The 18,893-nt window shown below is 37.4% G+C and overlaps 1 protein-coding gene across 1 annotated transcript in view; it reads right to left on the bottom strand.

Annotated features, from left to right (window-relative positions):
• The window catches only part of MIB1 (mindbomb E3 ubiquitin protein ligase 1), a 77,059-nt gene extending 64,529 nt beyond the window's left edge, over positions 1-12,530 (bottom strand). The window contains exons 1-4 of the mRNA XM_009331494.1: positions 12,523-12,530; positions 8,956-9,159; positions 6,058-6,187; positions 4,164-4,268 (exon numbers count right to left, since the gene is read on the bottom strand). Coding sequence (XP_009329769.1) covers positions 4,164-4,268; positions 6,058-6,187; positions 8,956-9,159; positions 12,523-12,530 — 447 coding nt within the window. The remainder of the gene's footprint in view (positions 1-4,163; positions 4,269-6,057; positions 6,188-8,955; positions 9,160-12,522) is intronic.
• Positions 12,531-18,893: the final 6,363 nt, after the last annotated feature.

The raw sequence follows: 18,893 nt of genomic DNA on the forward strand, positions 1-18,893 counted from the left end.
CAGCTGCAGGTGTTTGAGGTAGCAATGAATACACCCCTTAAAGGTCATTTTAAGTCTTTAAGCTCACAATAGCTTTTGGCAAGGAAATATGCCCTTACACGGCCAATGGAGAAAGCCCAGTGTGTGCTGCTTTGTCACCCGATTAAGACAACAAGAGACCGGATAAATCGGTAAGTTGTAGCTAAAGGTTTATAAGAAATGCTGTATTTCAAATTTAATGAACTCAAATAATTTTCAGTTTCAAGAAGCTGAGAAAAGTGAAAGCAGTAAAAGGAGAAAGAAGATGATGGTAGAGAAAGTGAAATGACAAAGAGGTGTGAGGTATAAAAACAATAGCAATAGCTTTTTACAGAAGAAATCAGACCTCAGGCAAATGCTGAGTGAACGGCTTATAACCTTACTGTCTATTGATTATAGGTACTTATAAAAACTTTCCACATCTAACTTCTTTTTTTTTTTAAGGAGGATCATTTTAAAGTCTTCCTTGTGGGTTAATACTGTAAATAACAAAATTGGAAAAGGATCAGTAAGTACGCTTCTGCTTAACAGAAATATATTTCTAAGCAACTCAGTTACAGAGGGATGAAAAACTTGGCTTGGTTGAGACTACAGGAGAAATGTAGAGAAATTAGACTATGTAAACAAGAAACAAAAAGTCTGCTGACAAATGCAAACAAATGCACAACGTATACATAAATATCTCCTTCCTCTCCAGATTCCAAAACAACTACCTAACTTTGGCTACACTGTGAGTAATGTAATAAAAAACACCTGCTGCATGTGTAAAGGTGGCCAAAATTCATGTTTCTATTCTAAATCAGTTTTGATCAGCACCTATAAGCAACAGGACGACACTGAACTAACAAGATAATGAAAATTCTTGTTGCTCCTTCCTAAACCCGTCATTTTGAATGTACTAGGGACAAGATAAAGGACTCGAGAGCTGAAGATTTGACTTACATTACAGATCTGACAGTTATAACTGCAGCAGAAAGCATGTTTCTATACATTTTACAACACTCACCCGCAATGCCTAGTATGCTAAGACATTTACCTTGTTTTTATTTTTAAAAAGTGTTAATAAGTCATTCTTAAAATCCTCTAGAGTAATTTCAAGGATTATCTTTAAGGGTTACCCAAATAAATGTTGATGAACAGACACTAGGTATCAATCAGGATAAAAAAGTTTAAAGTAACACCAGAAACACAAGGGCAAGGAATCTTCTCAGTTTCCCTTATGCACTCAACTATTCAGAATTCGTGGAAAGAAGTACACAAACACAGATGGCTTATAGATTACTGTGACAATGATGGATGATAACAACAGCTACTTCTTTTAGAGGCTACATAGTTGAAAGCAAGATCCTCCATAATGAAAAACAAGAGGAGGAGGTTAATCACAGCAAAAAAAGGCAACAGCAAAGAAATTTGGTAGCACAAAACTGGTTCCTAACTAATGAAACTGATTTAGGGCACTCCTGCTGATGGAACTATTTTCTCAAGTTTTTATAGCAAAATCATTCTATTAGTAAGTAGTAGAATATAATGCTTATTGAAAACCAACGGAAGTTACCAGCTTTACATCCTCAGCTGTGTGATATGAAGAAATAAAAACTAAAAACAAGTCCAAAAAGCTAAATCACAATCTTCTCATTAACCCTCTAATTCCACATAGTGTATCTTTTTATTGCAAAAGGCTATGTTCACACAATTCTAAAACAGGTAATGCTGTTAACAGCTTGGTCTGGCTCTAGAATCTGAATACATATAGGTATGAAATGCAAGCAGTGTCAAAAACCGTATTAGCCAACAGTATTTTATTCCTACTATGGATGTAGCAAACACATTACTCAACCTAACAGTATCATAAAAACAGATTTTAATTTGGGAATTTGTGGCCTGTGGCAGCAGAAACTCCCAGATTTAAATTGCTAGGCTTCACAAAGAAAGGCAAGATGCACCCCTCTCAACCACTTCATATGTAAACACAGCAACAGCAAACTCAAATAAAAACTCTAAGGATCTGACCACAAATAAATGCAAGTTTTCAGCCAGCACCTGCTGCCCCACCAGCCAGTCCTCATCTCTCCCAAGGAAAAGCTGGCAGGCCAGATAGATTAATTTTGAGGACCAGATGCAGCCTGTCAGCTATGAAACAAGCAACCCTGACTTACAATAATAAGCTGTGTTTCTTTAATCAGCTCCATTTGCATCCAAGTCAAGTGTTATTCATTTGCAAGTAGGGGTCTCTTCCCAGCTGTATTGACACGGGCACACACTGGGTATTGTTGATTCCACATTCTCTGGACATTCATATCCAATTTCTTAGTCCCAAGACAAGTTTGCCCCAACTTTACATGAACTTTCTGACAGTCTATTAGTCAGCTTTACATAATGGCACATAAATAGTAGTAAATAATCATAATGAATTGTACACTTAGCAAGCAATTAATCAGTTATAAAATCTAGCTTTACATTCAAATGACTTTGTCACAGATATCCAAGAATCTGTTCCGTCTGAAGTGAAAACTGCACTTGATAAAAGTATCCGACAAAGATAAAATTATTGTAGGAATGGATTACAATCAGGTAAGCACTACATATAAAGCCTCAAATTATACTTTTTATACATATGTACATATATTATATATTATCCTATATATTTCTATTTGTACAAATCTTGTGGGAAGGGTCACCCTTATCCATTCAAATTTACAGTTGCAGTAGGTAATCAAGTATTCTAGATATATTTAACACTTCTTTATGTGGCAATAGTTTGGCAACAGAATATAGTTGATTTACAAATAATAAATATATTTTTATTATTAAGAGAATAACTATTTCAGAACAAAATGTAACTTATCTTAAATGTATTTCTTCTGTGGCCAGAAGGAATCTTTAATGATTCCACAGCACTCCCACTATGCAGTGCACAAATTTTAACATAGTAACTGACGTTGCAACAAAAAAATCAGTTGACCTGTATCTCACTCTAACTAGATTTCTGTAATGGTGCTCCTTCTCCATGCATCACAATCAAACGTAAGGGGGAGATACCAACCACTGGTTTAATAATGTTATACTACATAACACTACATAAAACTACTTTCCCTTTTGCCAGTATATAAGGAATTTTCTTTAGAACTGGGGGGGGGGACCATGAAGGACATAATCCAATACTGACATTTTATCTTTAGCATCTTCATGCATCAGAAAAGCTGACCTGCACTAAAGATGTTTATTCTTTTTAAACCTGACACTAAAATATGTATTCACTGCAAAAGTGGTATTTAGTGTTTATTTTTATTATAAAAATAAACTTTATTTCAAGCAAGGCTATAAAGCAAAATATTTTACTTTCAAAAAAAGTAGACTAGTCATTGTTTAACATTTTATTACTGATATATATCTGACAAGATGACACTTCAGTGTTAAGTTAACATGGTTTTTCTCTGCAGTATCAAACAAAAATCATGCAAAGAAAATGCTAATTAAGATGTTATACGCAGTTGATAATCAAAGTAACCTTTCCCTGACCCACATTAGGATAAGAAAACCCAGCAACAGAAGGCACTTAGGCTAGAGTCTGACCCATTTTCTCTCTAAAGCTGTAGAAGTAGCTGTAGAAGCTAGGAAATGACAAAGAAAAATTTAATGCTAAAGCAAATTAAGGTTGCAACTTAATCAACACCTTTCCACTGACAAAAAAATTTCTCTCAAGAGGATTCCGAGTGTTGCCAGTAGTTTAAAAACTGCAAATCTTGCAGTAATCACACCAAAATTTGAAGTGAACTGAAGAGTTCAGGAGTTAAAAAAATAGGGTTTTTAAAGAGTTCACGACTAAGCTTCTTTTTCTTTTCTGAATTTTAATTTAAGCACAACAGTAGCACAGTAAGATAACCATGTATGAGATATAAATATTCACTATACTCTGGCAGAAACCAGCCCTTAACTTTAAGTTAGTCACATGTTTTATAAATTCCCAGATCAGACTTTCTTCCTACTACATATGCATGATCCATACAGCTGTATTCACAATGACCTGACTAATGCATGCAAACTGACAAAGGGTATTACAAAAGCAGGATAATAAAGCAGAACAAGTTATTCTTACTACCCTTCCCCCACCATGCATTTTACCCTTTGTGTTCTTTTATACTTACCATGCCTTCAAAGCCAACTCTGTAAAGGTTTTTAGCACCATTGTCCCAAAGAACATATGCTGCGCTATGTGGACTCGATGCACTCCAATCTTGGATTTCAGTTACCTATTCAGTTTTAAAAATAAGAAAAATGTTTCTAGAACAAAGACTTAGAAGCACAACTTGAACTTAAAACCTTATTCATCTCTTCAGAATAATTCAGGATACAGCAGTTTTAACAAGTTTAATAAAATTTACCCTGAAGCTGTTTTCCGTTTGATACAAGTGTTCCCTAGGTGTCTTAATAAGATGGCAGCCTGAATATATACTTTGTAGGCCTATTTTTCTTTTGTATATTTGGTAGGTAATCTAACTACACAAGTAGAGAACAAAATCTGAACTGTAAAAATTCATGATGCTTTGATATGTTCTTACTAGAAACAGCATTTAACTAAGAAAAACAGGATGAAAACTATTTTAATTGCTTCAATTTTCTGGTTTAACCTGCATTAGCCTGGTGGCGGTGCACTATGTTAGGAGACAAAATTCGATTTCCAGAGCCAATCTGTTTAATAACAGTACAAAAGAAGGAGAGTGAGAAGGACTTTCACTGACATTTCTGAAATCATGAGGCCATGCACCAAATTCTGAAAACACTTCCATTATTCAAAAAAATCCATTTCCATAATGTTTTCATTCTTATTTGGATTTATTTAAATGCTGTTTCTGCTATCTACCATCTGCTTTTCCTCGTTAAAAACATTTATATGCATTTATATGTATTTTCAGCTTGCAAATAAACCCACTAATTCAAGTCTAGTACATAAAGCAGACCATGCAGGATAAGATTCTTACTTTGCAAAGTTTCAGAGATTTCAAAATATCTTGCCAAATTCACAGCAAGGGGTAAATAATCAAGGTAAAAAAAGCTGCATCTGAATATCCTTTGCTTTAAGAGATTTAAATTCATTATTTCCTCTCAATAAAATCCAAAATGAAATCCCCAGAAGTCCTAAAGCTTCCATAAATGTCTAGGATATAAAATAGGCTAAATATCTTCCTCAGGAACTTTTCACTCTCTTTTAAATGGTGCTTAAGTGTACTAAAAATAAATGCAACAAAAAACACCAGTTCACCAAGATATAAGGGCATCCAATTCTCCTTCTAGAACACCTCATATTTGGTGATAAAAGTCATAGTATATCTTACACTCCCTGCTGTATGTTCATTCTTATAACAAACCTTCATTGGTTCTCAAGGTAAATGTAAGTTGTAAACAGAAAATTTGCAAAGGTTATTATTAGCAACATATCATCCCATGCAATTTTCAAGAAATCCAAATATTCTTATTATACAACAAATGAAACATTCATACAATATCCATATCCAACACTTGCCAAGTTTTTAATTGTAAACTGGAGAAGTCCCTAGAATTATTAGACGAAAAACAAAAATCCATCCAGGGTGCAGGCACTGATAACCAAGAGCAAGAGATACACAGATGTGTTGACCCACAAGCAACAAGACTACAGAACACAGTGATGACCAGGAAGGACTATTCTTGAGAGCTCTGTTTTTACACCAGCTCTCTAGTAATGCTGAAACATGCCCAAGATCTTAATGTTGTTACAAGCCAGGCTTAAACAGAACAACCAAGACAAAAATCTAGTAGTTTCAAAAATTTTGTGCTGGTATTGTAAAAACATAAATTTAAATTTAAAAGAACTGGTCATAGTATACATTCCCTCCTCTTTCTAAATGCTTGAGCATCACAGAGTAAGATTTAAAAACGTCCAGCAAGTTAAAATAGTAACTTTTATGATGATATTTTTACTCCACAAGTAGAAAGGCCACCAAGGCCATTACATCAACATGGAGAAATGCATCTTCTTATTTAAACCAGTTTTATTTTTACCTTTCCTCTGCGCCCATTGCCACCATCTTGATCTTCCCATTGCCAATCAACTCCTCGTACTACCCTGGCACCTGCAAAGATTCCTCTTGCTGTAATTTTCTTTGATTTACGGCGAGACTCCAACAACACCCTGAAGTTATTAAAAAAAGAACCCACAAATGTCAAGATCATAAAGAAAGTCCAAAATTAATCTTTGGGAATGGGAAGGAAGGAGAGCACCTTGAAACAAAAATAACCCCACGAACGCAGATTTCAGTGCATGAATCGCATCCATTCAATTCTCAACTTGAACAACAGCCCATGAGATAAAAAATCATGATCTTCCTAAATCTGATTTATTGCATGTTTACAGTTAGTTTTTAATTCTAATGATAATTTCTTCTCCGAACTTCCTACTACCAGCACTAATCTTGTAACTTCTTACATATAGATCTGTACTCATATTATTAAAATCATTAAAGAAACAGTCATATAAACAACACATTTCTATTTCTCTTAGATGCACCCTAGGCCAATATTACTGTCCTGCAATTGCCCTGCCATTTTTATTCAGAATTATGCTATTAAGTAAAAGCTACATCTCTTTCCCCTCTACATCTCAGTTTATTTTCTACATACTTCTTACAGCATACCTTGGCAAATTTAATTCAATATATCAGCATCTGTTTTTTCAGTCATAATGTTATTTTTCTAAAGCAAACCTCTTCTTTTCCTCTGACTTCAACAGAACTGAAGTAGATAAGCCCAAACAGAACAGTTCATGAGTATTTAACTTACAAATAGAAACAAAGAGACAAACATTTTCCTGCCTTTTCAGTCATTTCAAAAGTCATCAGTCTGCATGCAACCAGATTTCTTACTTCATGCCAGGAAAATGTTGCCAGACAAAAGTATTTTTCAGCTGAAATTCTGAATGTTTCCTGACCTCTTCAGGAAGTGTATCAACCTCCTGCTAAACTTTTAACATCCGGCAGATGGCAGACAAGGAAAAAGTTGAACTGTTAGAATCAACGCAAAGAGCACATGAAAATATTAGCCATTTTTATCTAAGTAATATAAAAGAGTGATAGAAAACACAAAGATATATTGTTTATAGTAGAATTTTAGAAAGATCTCAATACTATAAAACTGAGACAAAAAACAGCATACATTACTTTAGTATGCTGCCCATATGATTTCCCAGACTCAAGAATAAAATAGGTAAAGCTTATGCTTTTCTTCATCCAAACATCCTTAGATGCCTCTTGCAATTTATCCTATGAGATATCCCTCAAATTCAATAGCACTGCTTTGACCTTTTCTCCTCCCTCAAACAGTTAACTTTAATCAATTTTTCCCAGCTAAGCTTGATCCAGTAGAAACAGCTCCTTGGCAGATGAAACTGCCTTCTAGACAAGAGTTGCAAAACAGAGCTCAATGGGAGTAAACAAAGATAGGGAGAAAGTGACAAGATGCAAAAGATTTCCTGCAGTTCTATACATTGCATACAATCTATCTCCAAAACTAAAAATTATGCTTTATACACCAGAACAGACCACTTAAAACTACAAAGGAAACTTCAGCTAAAAAAAAAAAAAAAAAAAAGAAAAAAGTCTGGCAAGCATTCCTAAAAGCAATGAGATTTTAAAAAAAGAAATAAACAGATTTGCATTTTGTTACCTATTCTCTATTAATTACACTAAGCCAGCACTTTCTACTCTTGGATTCAACTTCTAAGTCTTGTTCTGCATTAGAACATTATAATTGAGACCCTAAGCTTATGATATCTATTTGGTACCTAGATCTGCTGGCATGAATCTCAAAAAACCAGAAGTTACTTTTTGATTAAGCCACTGACCTGGGCATTTAAGCCATAGTTAAACTTCAAGGCAAATCTTTGAAGAAAATAAACACAGTCCCTACAAGACACGATACAAGAACTCAGTCTGTGTGCTCCAACCACCTCCCTTAACTGTAAAAGCACTGAATTACAACATATTTGTAAACCTTCCTTCTCCAAGAAGAGGAAATAAAAGTTGTCTTACACACGTCGCATTTAACTGAGTATCATATCTAACAAAAAAAGCTTCCAATAACTTATGAAAGAACATTCTGGAGAGTTATCACAGAGGTGATACCACAGCATGTAGCCTTTAGACAATGCTTTACCATAGCTCTCCAAGTATTTAGTAACAGGCAAATATCATTGTTCTCACTTAACTGGTAGATAAATCATGACAGAGAGGGGCTTTGGATTTAGACAAGTTATTTAAAGTCAAGAACACAAGAAAAGCTATGCAAGAACACACTAAATGCCAATTTTGTTCAGAGTTCTTCACTGGCAGACAATAGATGCTCAAGAAAAGAACACGAAAACCAAGGCAAGGGTAGAACAACCCTTCACAGCATCTTTTCTCTGCTTTCTGTAGTGAGCAGTTTAAGCAGTTCAAGTCAGAGGTTTTGCCTCCAGATCATTCTGTTTTTCATAGCCCACAAGGAGGATATTTTCCCCTCAATCTGTCTACACCATTTTTGAACCTAATTAAAAAACTTTCACATTCAGGAATTCATTGACAAATAATTTTGTGATTACACATTGTGTAAAGATAATTGCCTTTGTTTTAAAGCTGCTATATGATAACACAAGAACTAGGAAGACTGCAATGAGGTTAAAAGAAACTGAACAATCATATCCTAACTTTCTGTACTCCATTCTTTCTAAAATTTCCATGCTTTCCAAGCTCCAAATATCTGTCCTAGCTACCCTCCCTCACAAAGATGCAGAGAACCAGTAACAGACTTGTCACCTCAAGCCACTATCTTACCTAATCCAAGTTTCAGGAACCAAATCTGCAGTTTAAAAGTTAACCACAATTAACTGTTCCTATTTAATTTCACGGGGAAAAAATTATGTTTTACCTTTCACTTCCTGGTGTGGTAATTCTGTAAAACCGATGCCTCAAGTGATGTTTGTCCCCGTGATAGCAAACTGTGCACAAGTCATAATTTGTGCATTCAGCACATTTCCATCGGATGCCAATGATGGGTTGCTGTCGACAAGTATCACACATAGTCCCATCATGCTTGATACCTGTGGGGAGAAAAAGAAAAAAAAAAAAAAGACTAACAACTTTGCTACATCACTACACAGATTTCTGTTGCACACCACTGTAATTTGAAACCATATACTAAAAGTTAACAATAAAGAAAGGCTGCTAGTCATACCCTATCAGCCTATATGACTGAGGGGAAAAAATAATGGACTTTGCCTCGTATCTCCAGTTGTCAGTCCGTTCCTGAAATGTTCTATCTTTTCTCAGCTCAAAAAGCTGACAAAGCTATGTGGGTTTTTTCCCCCATCTATACAAATCAGAAAAAGAAAATGAGAAATCCTTTAACTACAAGTTAAAGGGTCAGAAACGAGTATATCAAAATATACAGGCAATCTGGAATTTTAGCTCTGGATTAAGACTATCAACACACCTTATACCACAAAGGCTACTGTGTTCAACTGCGCATGACAGTTTGAAAATCATTGGTTTGACTTATACATTTTGTACAGTGGAAAAGATAAGTGCTTATCTCTATTCTTTTTTATATAGGAAAAAATTAAGCTCTCTTGCACAGATGCCATTAGCTTCATGAAAATCCGTTACCATTTTTGAAGCATTTTACTGTTTTATATGTTGTTTTTTCAAAAAGAATGTGCCAAAGACAGACCAGATGTAACCCACCAGCATGTGCTCTGCCCAGCCTTCCACAAAAACTGAGCTCTCAAGACTACTTACTCCTACAGCTTTGCCAAGTTACAGCAGAGTGAAAGTGATCAGTCACAGACAGTTTCCATCCATGCATTCTGAATACAGTGAACAGCCACAAGTTTATTAAAAAAAAAAATCAAATTCTGCTGTTTGGAAAAAATTGAGCAATAGAAGAGAGAAGCACTGGCATTCAGTCTGTAGCACAAGATAAAAATGAGCACTAAAAAGTTGGAATAACACAGAATTTTCCCAGCCATTCACCCTTAAAAAAACCAGCCAAAAAAACCAGATCACTCTCAAATTAGTAAGTAAAAAGAACAGGTTTTGTCCCCTCCAGAAGGGATGCTTTTGGAAATTACTGCCAAATTCACTATAAGCCTATTAGTCACTTGTGTCCAACAGCTGAGCCACCCGCAGTGAAGAAAAATCAACAGTTGGAGAGGCAAAACTGAAGGAAATGCCTTCTTGTCCGATCATTTCACAGAATCACGTAATAGCTGAGGTTGGAAGTAACCTCTGGAAATTGTCTAGTCCAACCACCACTGCTCAAAGCAGGGTAAACTAGAGCCAGTTGCCAAGGACCACATCCAGTCAGGTTTTGAGCACCTCCAAGAATGCAGACTCCACAACCTCTGGGCAGCCTGTTCCAGTGTTCAATCATCCCTAGAGCAAAAATGTTTCTTCTTATGCTTAAGTGGAAATTCCTGTATTTCAATTTGTGCCCATTGCCTCTTGTCCTGTCACTTTACACCACTGAAAAGAACCTGGCTCCATCCTCTTTACAACCCCCATCAGTTATTTATATACACTGGTAAGATCCCCCTGAGCCTTGCCTTCTCCAGGCTAAAGACCACCAGATCCCTCAGCCACTGCTCATAGCAGATGCCTTAAGATCCCTTAAAATGCATTTGCAGCCCTCCGCTCGACACACTTAGTATGTCCATGTCTCTCTTGCACTGGGGAGCCCAGAACTGGACCCAGTACTCCAGGTGTGGCCTCACCAGTGCTGAGTGGAGGGGAAGGATCACCTCCCTCAACCTGCTGGCAGCACTCCTCCTAATGCAGCCCAGGATACCACTGTCCTTCATTGCCACAAGGGCACACTGCTGGCTCATGATCACTTGGTTGTCCACTGGGACCCCCACGTCCCTTCCTACAAATCTGCTTTCCAGCCAGTTGTCCCCAGTTTGTACCGGTTATTCCTCCCCAGGCGCAAGACAGCCTTTCCCTTTGTTGAATTACGTGAGATTCCTGTTGGCCTATTTCTCCAGCCTGTCAAGGTCCCTCTGAATGCCAGCAAAATCATCTCATGTATCGTTTCTCCTAACCAAGAAGTCTTCTCACTCCATCCTCTTCCAACCTTGATTATAAACTTATTTAGGAAGATATCTGGCCTCATGAGTAAAAATTTTCCTGATGCACGAACATTGGAATAAATATTTAGTTAAGGCTGGAAAAGGCAACACATTTGGAGCAAAGACTACACATAGCACTACAGAGATCCGAGCACCTCTTCAGGACAACCAAAGACAACAAAAACTCTGAAACGGCTGACGTTATACTAAATGATCACTGTAACTCCTGGAGCAGTTCATGACTAAGGCAGCATCCATTCCTTGAGCACAAAGACTGTGCCGAAATTTTGAAGGTCTGGCACAGACAAGTCCTATAACCCATAACGTTATTTGCCAACTCCAGCTGCCAGACAACACACTTCATATACCATAATCATTCTTTTTAACTAACCTTCTACATTTAAAAAGTATTTGCTGCCTGGTAACAACAACTAAAAATGCTATTTTTCTACAAAACAAGAACTTGGATCACCCATACATTTTCTGCCCACCCCCCCAATTCCATCAATGACCTTGTTCCCAATGTGGAGGGTTAACATCAAGGAGAAAGCTATCTTTCTTGTTATGTACACTGAGACTTTGATGTCTAGTATCTGTTGATCATCTGTAACACTCAAAAAGATAGTACTAGCTATGATCTTGCGGCGGCTGCCTCACTGCTATGAATTGTATTGAACCATTTTACTACTTTTTTGGTAGTCTTCAAGAGCAGGTGCATTAAAAGGACTCAGATAACCTGTTACTGTTTTGTTGCCTTGCTTAAAAAGTCTAATTAGTTATGGCGCCTGGGATTGAGGGGTGGTATTTGGGTTTTTTTTAAAAAATTGATTGCTAAATTGGTATTTCACATAGAAACAGAGAAGTTACACATCTTTGGAATTTTTTTAACAATCGCTGAACTTCAGGGGAGATGGTTTGCCAATGATCACATTTATTCTGGATGTAAAAGGACCAAGGAATCAAGTGCTTCACGATTCTTCAATTTGTCCAAGCAGCAGGAAAGAGGGCAAAAGAGAGGTATAATCATGAGTCATGTAATACAGAACTAGGTCATCTTACAGTAAACTTAAATAAAAACTAAACATTTCTAGCCAGTGAGGCAAACGCTGCTGTGGAAAAACTCAGAAAAACTTCCTTAGGAAAGATCAAGAAAAAATATACAAAGATGTTTGACTCAAAAGTCATTTTACTGACTATAGTGTTTGGGACTTAAAAGAGAACAGTGCATGTCTGTATTTGGAGTCTCTGATCAAGGGAGTCACATCTCTATCTCACAGATCCCTAAAACACCACCCTGATAGATATAGCCTTTCTTCATCCGTTCCCTGACCCGATTCCAGCAGCAACACCCACTTCAGTGCATGCCTCACCTGACCATGCTGCTCCATTCTTTCCATTATGCCAGCAAAAGGTTTTTGCAGAGTTGAGCTGTAAACTGGATCAAGAAACATACCCGGCTGAAAAACAGCCAGGAGAAAAAGTATTCAGCTGGACTGGTTTCCCAATCCTGTTCTTTGTGGTGCTGCACAACACTGCTGGCACGACAAACAAAGCATTGCAGGGCAGGAGCAGGCAAGTAATCCTGTTACAGAATGTTTAACCACTGCACTAGAGATCTGGAGGGAGAAGTAGATTTGTATGCCTCTGGTGACAGTGGACTAAGAGTTTTAACTTCATCTGCTAAAAAAAGATGCCAAAACAAGGTGCTACTACTGGATCACAAAATGTAATAGCTAAACTCTTATTCATGTTCATAAAACAAACAAAATTAACTATTTAAATCAATAGTATGTTTTAAAAAAGGTTGAAAGAATTTAATTTTTTTTTAAGTTGAACTAGATATTATAGGTACACAAGTGTGATGGGTTGACCTTGGCTGGTTGCCAGACACCCACTCAGCTGCTCTCTCACTCCCCCTCCTCAACAGGACAGGGAGTGAAAATAAAATGAAAAAGCTTGTAGGTCGAGATGAAAGTGAGATCACTTACCAATTACCATCACAGGCAAAGCAGACTTGACTTGGGGAAAATTAAATTTATTGCCAATTAAAAAAAAAAGAGGATGGTGAGAAAGACAAAAACTAAAACACCTTCTCCCTACACTCCCCCTTCTTCCCAGACTCAACTTCATTCCTTCATTCTCAGCTCATCTATCTCCCTGCTTCTCCCCAGGGGAGACAGAACCATAGAATCATTTCTGTTGGAAAAGACCCTTAAGATCGAGTCCAACCATTAACCTAACACTACCAAGTCCACCACTAAACCATGTCCCTAAGCGCCACATCTACACGTCTTTTAAATACCTGCAGAGATGGTGACTCAACCGCTTCCCTGAGCAGCCTGTTCCAATGCCTGACAACCCTTTCGGTGAAGATGAGGAATGGGGGGTTATAATCAGTCCATAACAGCTCCTCACACTTTCCCCCTGTTCCAGCATGGGTCCTCTCCACGGGCTGCAGTCCTTCAGGAAAACACTGCTCAAGCGTGGATTGTCCATGGGCTGCAGCTTCCTTCAGGGCATGTCCACCTGCTCCAGCATGGGGTCTCCCACGGCTGCAGTGTGGATACCTGCTCCACTGTGGCCCTCCATGGGCTGCAAAGGGACAATCTGAATCACTGTGGTCTCCATCCACTCATCACCACCTACTCACCAAAATTCAGTACTGAGGACCTGATGTTGGCACTACACACATTTGGGGGGAGGGAAGGAGACATTATTTCTAATGTTTCAGACTAGCTCTGCTCTAGCCCAGTGGACTGAATGCTCATCAGCATTGAGATCATATCTTTCAATTTACTTTTGCCAAAAAGTAAACCAGTTTGTGCGCTCCAAAACCACCGCATGACGTAAATCGAAGCACAGTACACAGGAGCAACCAGGAGACTGGGTTAAGTGTAGGCTGTGGAGCGAAACTGAAATCCTGACCCAAATGCAACCTGTATCTGTCACACAAACCCCTTCCGCTCTTCGAAAGGAAGGCTGTTTAAGAAAGGTTGAGAAACACAAACTTTACAAAGTTTATATTAGGAAAGAATGCCTTAATTAAACTACTGGAATACATTAAAGTGCCATAAAAACTTCAGAATTCAAACATCAGCCTTGCAGCTGGCCAGCTGTGAACCAGAAGAGCACTTTAGCTCTCTAAAATGAGATAATGCAAAAACTAAACCTCTAAATATTCTTCAAAATTTCCTAGGAGCAGGCTATTTCAAAATGAAAGAGGTTTTGCATCATCCTCCGTACTGCACTGAAAAAAACAAAAGAAACCAGGTAATGAGACAGGTACTTTCACCACGCCTAATTACGTTTAAATAGCTGCCATTTCCTAATGTCCCTCCAACCTTAGCACACCATAAAATCCAGTATTCCTGATCTCCACTTGTCATTAATGTTTTTACTATTTTCATTTCATATTAATTTCCTACCTTTATGTCCCTGCCACTGTTATTTTCACTTTTGTCATCTATTCCCAAATCTTCCCTGGATTACCTAGCCCGCCATTCCACTGTCACCACTCATTTATACATCAATTTTACAGCCTTTGCCTACAAGTTTTTAAAACCTGTGCTCGCTCTTAAAGCTGTGAAAGGAAACAGGAGCAGTGTTGCTCAAATTGCTATTTGAATTTGTTACGGATATCTCTGTTGCATTAAAGATAATTTTCAAAGGTTGTAATATACAACTGTCCAATAAAAGAACATTTTAACAGTAAAATAAGATGTACAAGGGGTATCCATACCACTCACTGTTAAGCACAGCAGAAGTCAATAGTGATTTCAATTACTTCTCAGAACCAACAAAATCTGGTTTCCAATGGACTCATTAATTCTCCACAGAACTCTAATAAGCCAAAATCCTTTCTTATCATAATGACAATACTACCATCAGGCAAGGGATATCATAAGCGACTTAGAAAACTGATTCATTTACACCCCAATTTAAAAGTAGTATCAGTGTTTTGTTCCTCCCATTCTTCCACTCCAGATAATTTTTACACTATGGCCAGACTCCAGGCAAACTGAAAACAAAGAATTCTTAGAGATCAACCAGATTAACCACACAACCCGATTGTGTGAAAACTCAAATCAGTGTCCCCACAAACATAAGTTATTTATTAAATACCCTGTTTGGCAGCAGCCAGCTGACCAATTATTATATACAAGAGATGCCAGACTTGCCAAAGCATGTGTCCTATCTGGTAAGGGTATTACAAGATACATCAGGAGGGAGAGAATTATTGTGTAGGAGACATGGGGGAAGGGCAGGAGGAACAAAGGACATGTTTAAAAAAAAACAACAAAAAAACAGGCTTCCCAAGTACCACTGCTCATGAAGCTATTAGATTTTTTTTTTTTTTTACTTGTGAGGGGTTCCGTAAGTATTTACAAACAGCTACTAAAAAAATCTTGACTAAGACAATTTGCCTTTAATTACACTTGATGCGCTAAAAGCAAGAACAAATAAACAACTACGTAGGATAAATCACCCGAGGTGCTCTACCTTTTAAAATGTTCTGACATGTATGACTTCATGATGATTTATGCAACTCTTCACATTACAGAAAACTTAATACAAGTACAGAAAGTCACTCAGATCTTCAACAGATAACACCTAAATTTTCCATATTAGCATAATACAGCACACAGAGCTTTCCACACTGCACAGATGCTCGCTCTAGCTGCAGGATAATTCCACGACAAGATTCTGTTTCCTCACCCCAGTCCCTCTGCCACCTCCCCTTATTCAAACACAATTGAGTAAATATTTTAAGCAGGAAAATAACAGTTACTTTGAACCAACCATATAAAAGAGGAAACGGATGACAAACGCATTTTTGCCTAAGCTTTGTAGAAAGCAAATCTTCAGAAAGATAATAAACACAGAAAGTTTCTGTAATGATCATGAGTACTATGTGAACTTAGTCAGGGGAGCTCTCTACAAACATGCTACTATACAGCCTTTACCTTTGGCAAAAGGCTGCCCTCCCTTCTAAATATAAAGCTTGGGTTTATATGCTTTTAGCTTCTGTTCAGCAACTCAGAAGACTACTCCTTTCTGTTTCTTTTCCACAACACTACCAGGAAAGGGGGACTCTCAAGACTCCTAGATCCTGGCAAAAGGCTACTTTACAGAAAGACCAGGATTTATTTCCAAGTCATCGGGCACCCACGCTGCACTGCTCATCTATCGCATCCCACCACTTACTCCATTTAGGAACCAACTATACAGGAACGAAATGAAGTTTCCTTTCTTCCAACTGAAATTTCCTTTCTTTTCAGATTCTTAGTTTATGAATCCCTCTCAATTGCTCTGTCTTGCTTAAAAAAATGCTGGCCAATGTAGATACTATCACCAATGGGCAGCTGATACAGCTAGCTTGGAAGACATAACTGAAAAACAAAACAAAATTTCATGTCACAGATCATTCATTACCCAGATGACTACATCTGGAGCAAATAGCTTACAAGAGATACTTCATGTAAATCATCGATGACTTTTTAGTTTAAAGATCATCCTAAAATCTTAGTACTAAGGCTATTTAAGTTTTATAAAAAGTTAACATAGTCTTGCAATGCTGGCAATATCCTACAACCATTAAAGTACAAGAACAGTATATCACTAAGTCTATGAAACATTGTTCTGGCATTAAAGGCATATACATATGTATGCACATACATGTATCAAACTCAGGTTGGTTATTTTTTTAATAGAATGAGCTTCAAACATTACTTCTATAACACAATGGGTTCCTGATGCATCACTACTGTTTCTGGCTGCACAGGACTCAAACTCATCAGAGCAGCAATTCTGGCTGCAAGCGCTGCTTTTAAAAACTTATAATCAAGTCTGATTTTGAATACCTAATAAAAAGAACTCCCAGCAATAAATAATTTAGTTTTGCTTTCTACTGCTGTATTTTTGTACTTGTTCTCACTATAAACTTACAATCACGTTGTGACTGTAAATTTATGAACCAGAGAATTTTTTTTTATCTTAATCTGTAACAGGCATGATTTAACACTGTGCTAAGTATCACCAAACCAAAAACTACCCCATATTTTATAACATTTCCTTGCTCAACAGCATCGTTATTAATACTACAGTTAGAAATTCCTGTCACCTAATGCCACTTTTCCTGTAACTATTTATAACAAAATTATCTAAATGCCTCTAGAGGTAGTATGAAACTATCATCCAAAGTCAGAGTCCCTTATTCTAAACAACAGATAGTCACTACCATGGAGAAAAATAAGCAATTACAAAAAGGTGGAAAACTGAAGAAGGGAAGTGATTTGGCCAAGAATACAAAGTGAATCAGTAGTAAAACCAGGATTTCAGTCCAAATTCACAGCATCTTAATTCCATGAACTTTGCCCTTTTGCTGCTACTACTTTACAGATTTTTACTCTTCCTATCTCCACAGAGCCATGACCTCAAAAGTAACTCCCTCTAGCAAAAAGCAACCCTGGGTAGCTCCACGCAGCAAGTTCCGTGAGGATGATGCATGCGTTGGCCAAAAACCTCAGGAAGAGAAATACCATTTTGCAAACCCTGAAAACAGCAATGTTTATGAGTTTTTCCCACAGCAATATACATAGCCCTACCTGAAGCAGAAATTAAAATTCTAAGACAAAAGTATGAACAAAACTGAAAATTAGAAGAAATAAAGCAGAGAAACAACAACCAAAACAAAAACCAGGGACTTAAAACTGAGTACTAAGTGTAGGCTTCCAGATGCAGTTAACAGGATACTGTCAGCTTGCAAATACATCAAGCAGAGCTAGAATAATGAGCATTCAAGGCTCATATTCAACATTTATGCATACACTTCAGTTTTAGCCAGAAGTAGTCCCACTGGTTTCTACAGGACATCAAATGCAGGCGAAGTTTCAAAGCGTAAACATCTGCAAGACAAGGATCGACAACTTGAAAGACTACTCTTAACTGCTTTTCCAAGGTCCATTTCAAAAAGATTTTCAGCTCATTTTAATAGCACCTACCCTCCAAAACAACAACAAAAACCAGTCATGAAGCCAGGGGAGAAGAAGGTACCCAGACACAGAAGAATTAAATCCATCTCAAAGGCTCACCATGCAATGTGTGGGGGTTTTTTCTTAGCAATATTTTTGTAATTAATTAGAATGAATTCCATGATTCTGCCTCCTCAAAAAGTCTTTTAGCTTCAACCCACTGCTATAATTTTCCTTTCTGTAACACTACACATAGCTGGCTCAAAGATGGTCTCTCCATCATATTCTAAATGAAAGACACGTTACAACAGCAGCATATCTAAGTACCCCAACAGATCAGTCCGATCACCTTATTATTGAGGCAATCCTGCCCAGCCCAAAATCACCTCACTATATTTCTGATGAAACTGAACAATATATTTTTCTTTGTGAGTTTTCACTGTAAAAACAGGCGCTAAAATGAACATTTCCCTGCAGTGTTTGCAACACTCACACTGCCGCATAATGTCAGTGCAGATCTAAATCCATTGTCCAAACTGACTGAATTTAAAGCATAAATATCAAGCAGCCAAGTAATTAAAAGAATGAACGAATGCATTTTTTTTCCAGTACCTTCACTATTTTACAGCAGGTCTGGCAATACAGATAAAAGGCAACGTGCAGGTTACAAGACAAAACAGTATTTCAACCACCTAATGTAATCTTTAGCAAAAAGGTGCTACACCTCTTTTCTGCAATCCTCCCTATACTGGACTCGCAATGACTGTCAC

This window comes from Pygoscelis adeliae, unplaced genomic scaffold, assembly GCF_000699105.1.
Source record: "Pygoscelis adeliae isolate BGI_AS28 unplaced genomic scaffold, ASM69910v1 Scaffold108, whole genome shotgun sequence".
Taxonomy (NCBI): Eukaryota; Metazoa; Chordata; class Aves; order Sphenisciformes; family Spheniscidae; genus Pygoscelis; species Pygoscelis adeliae.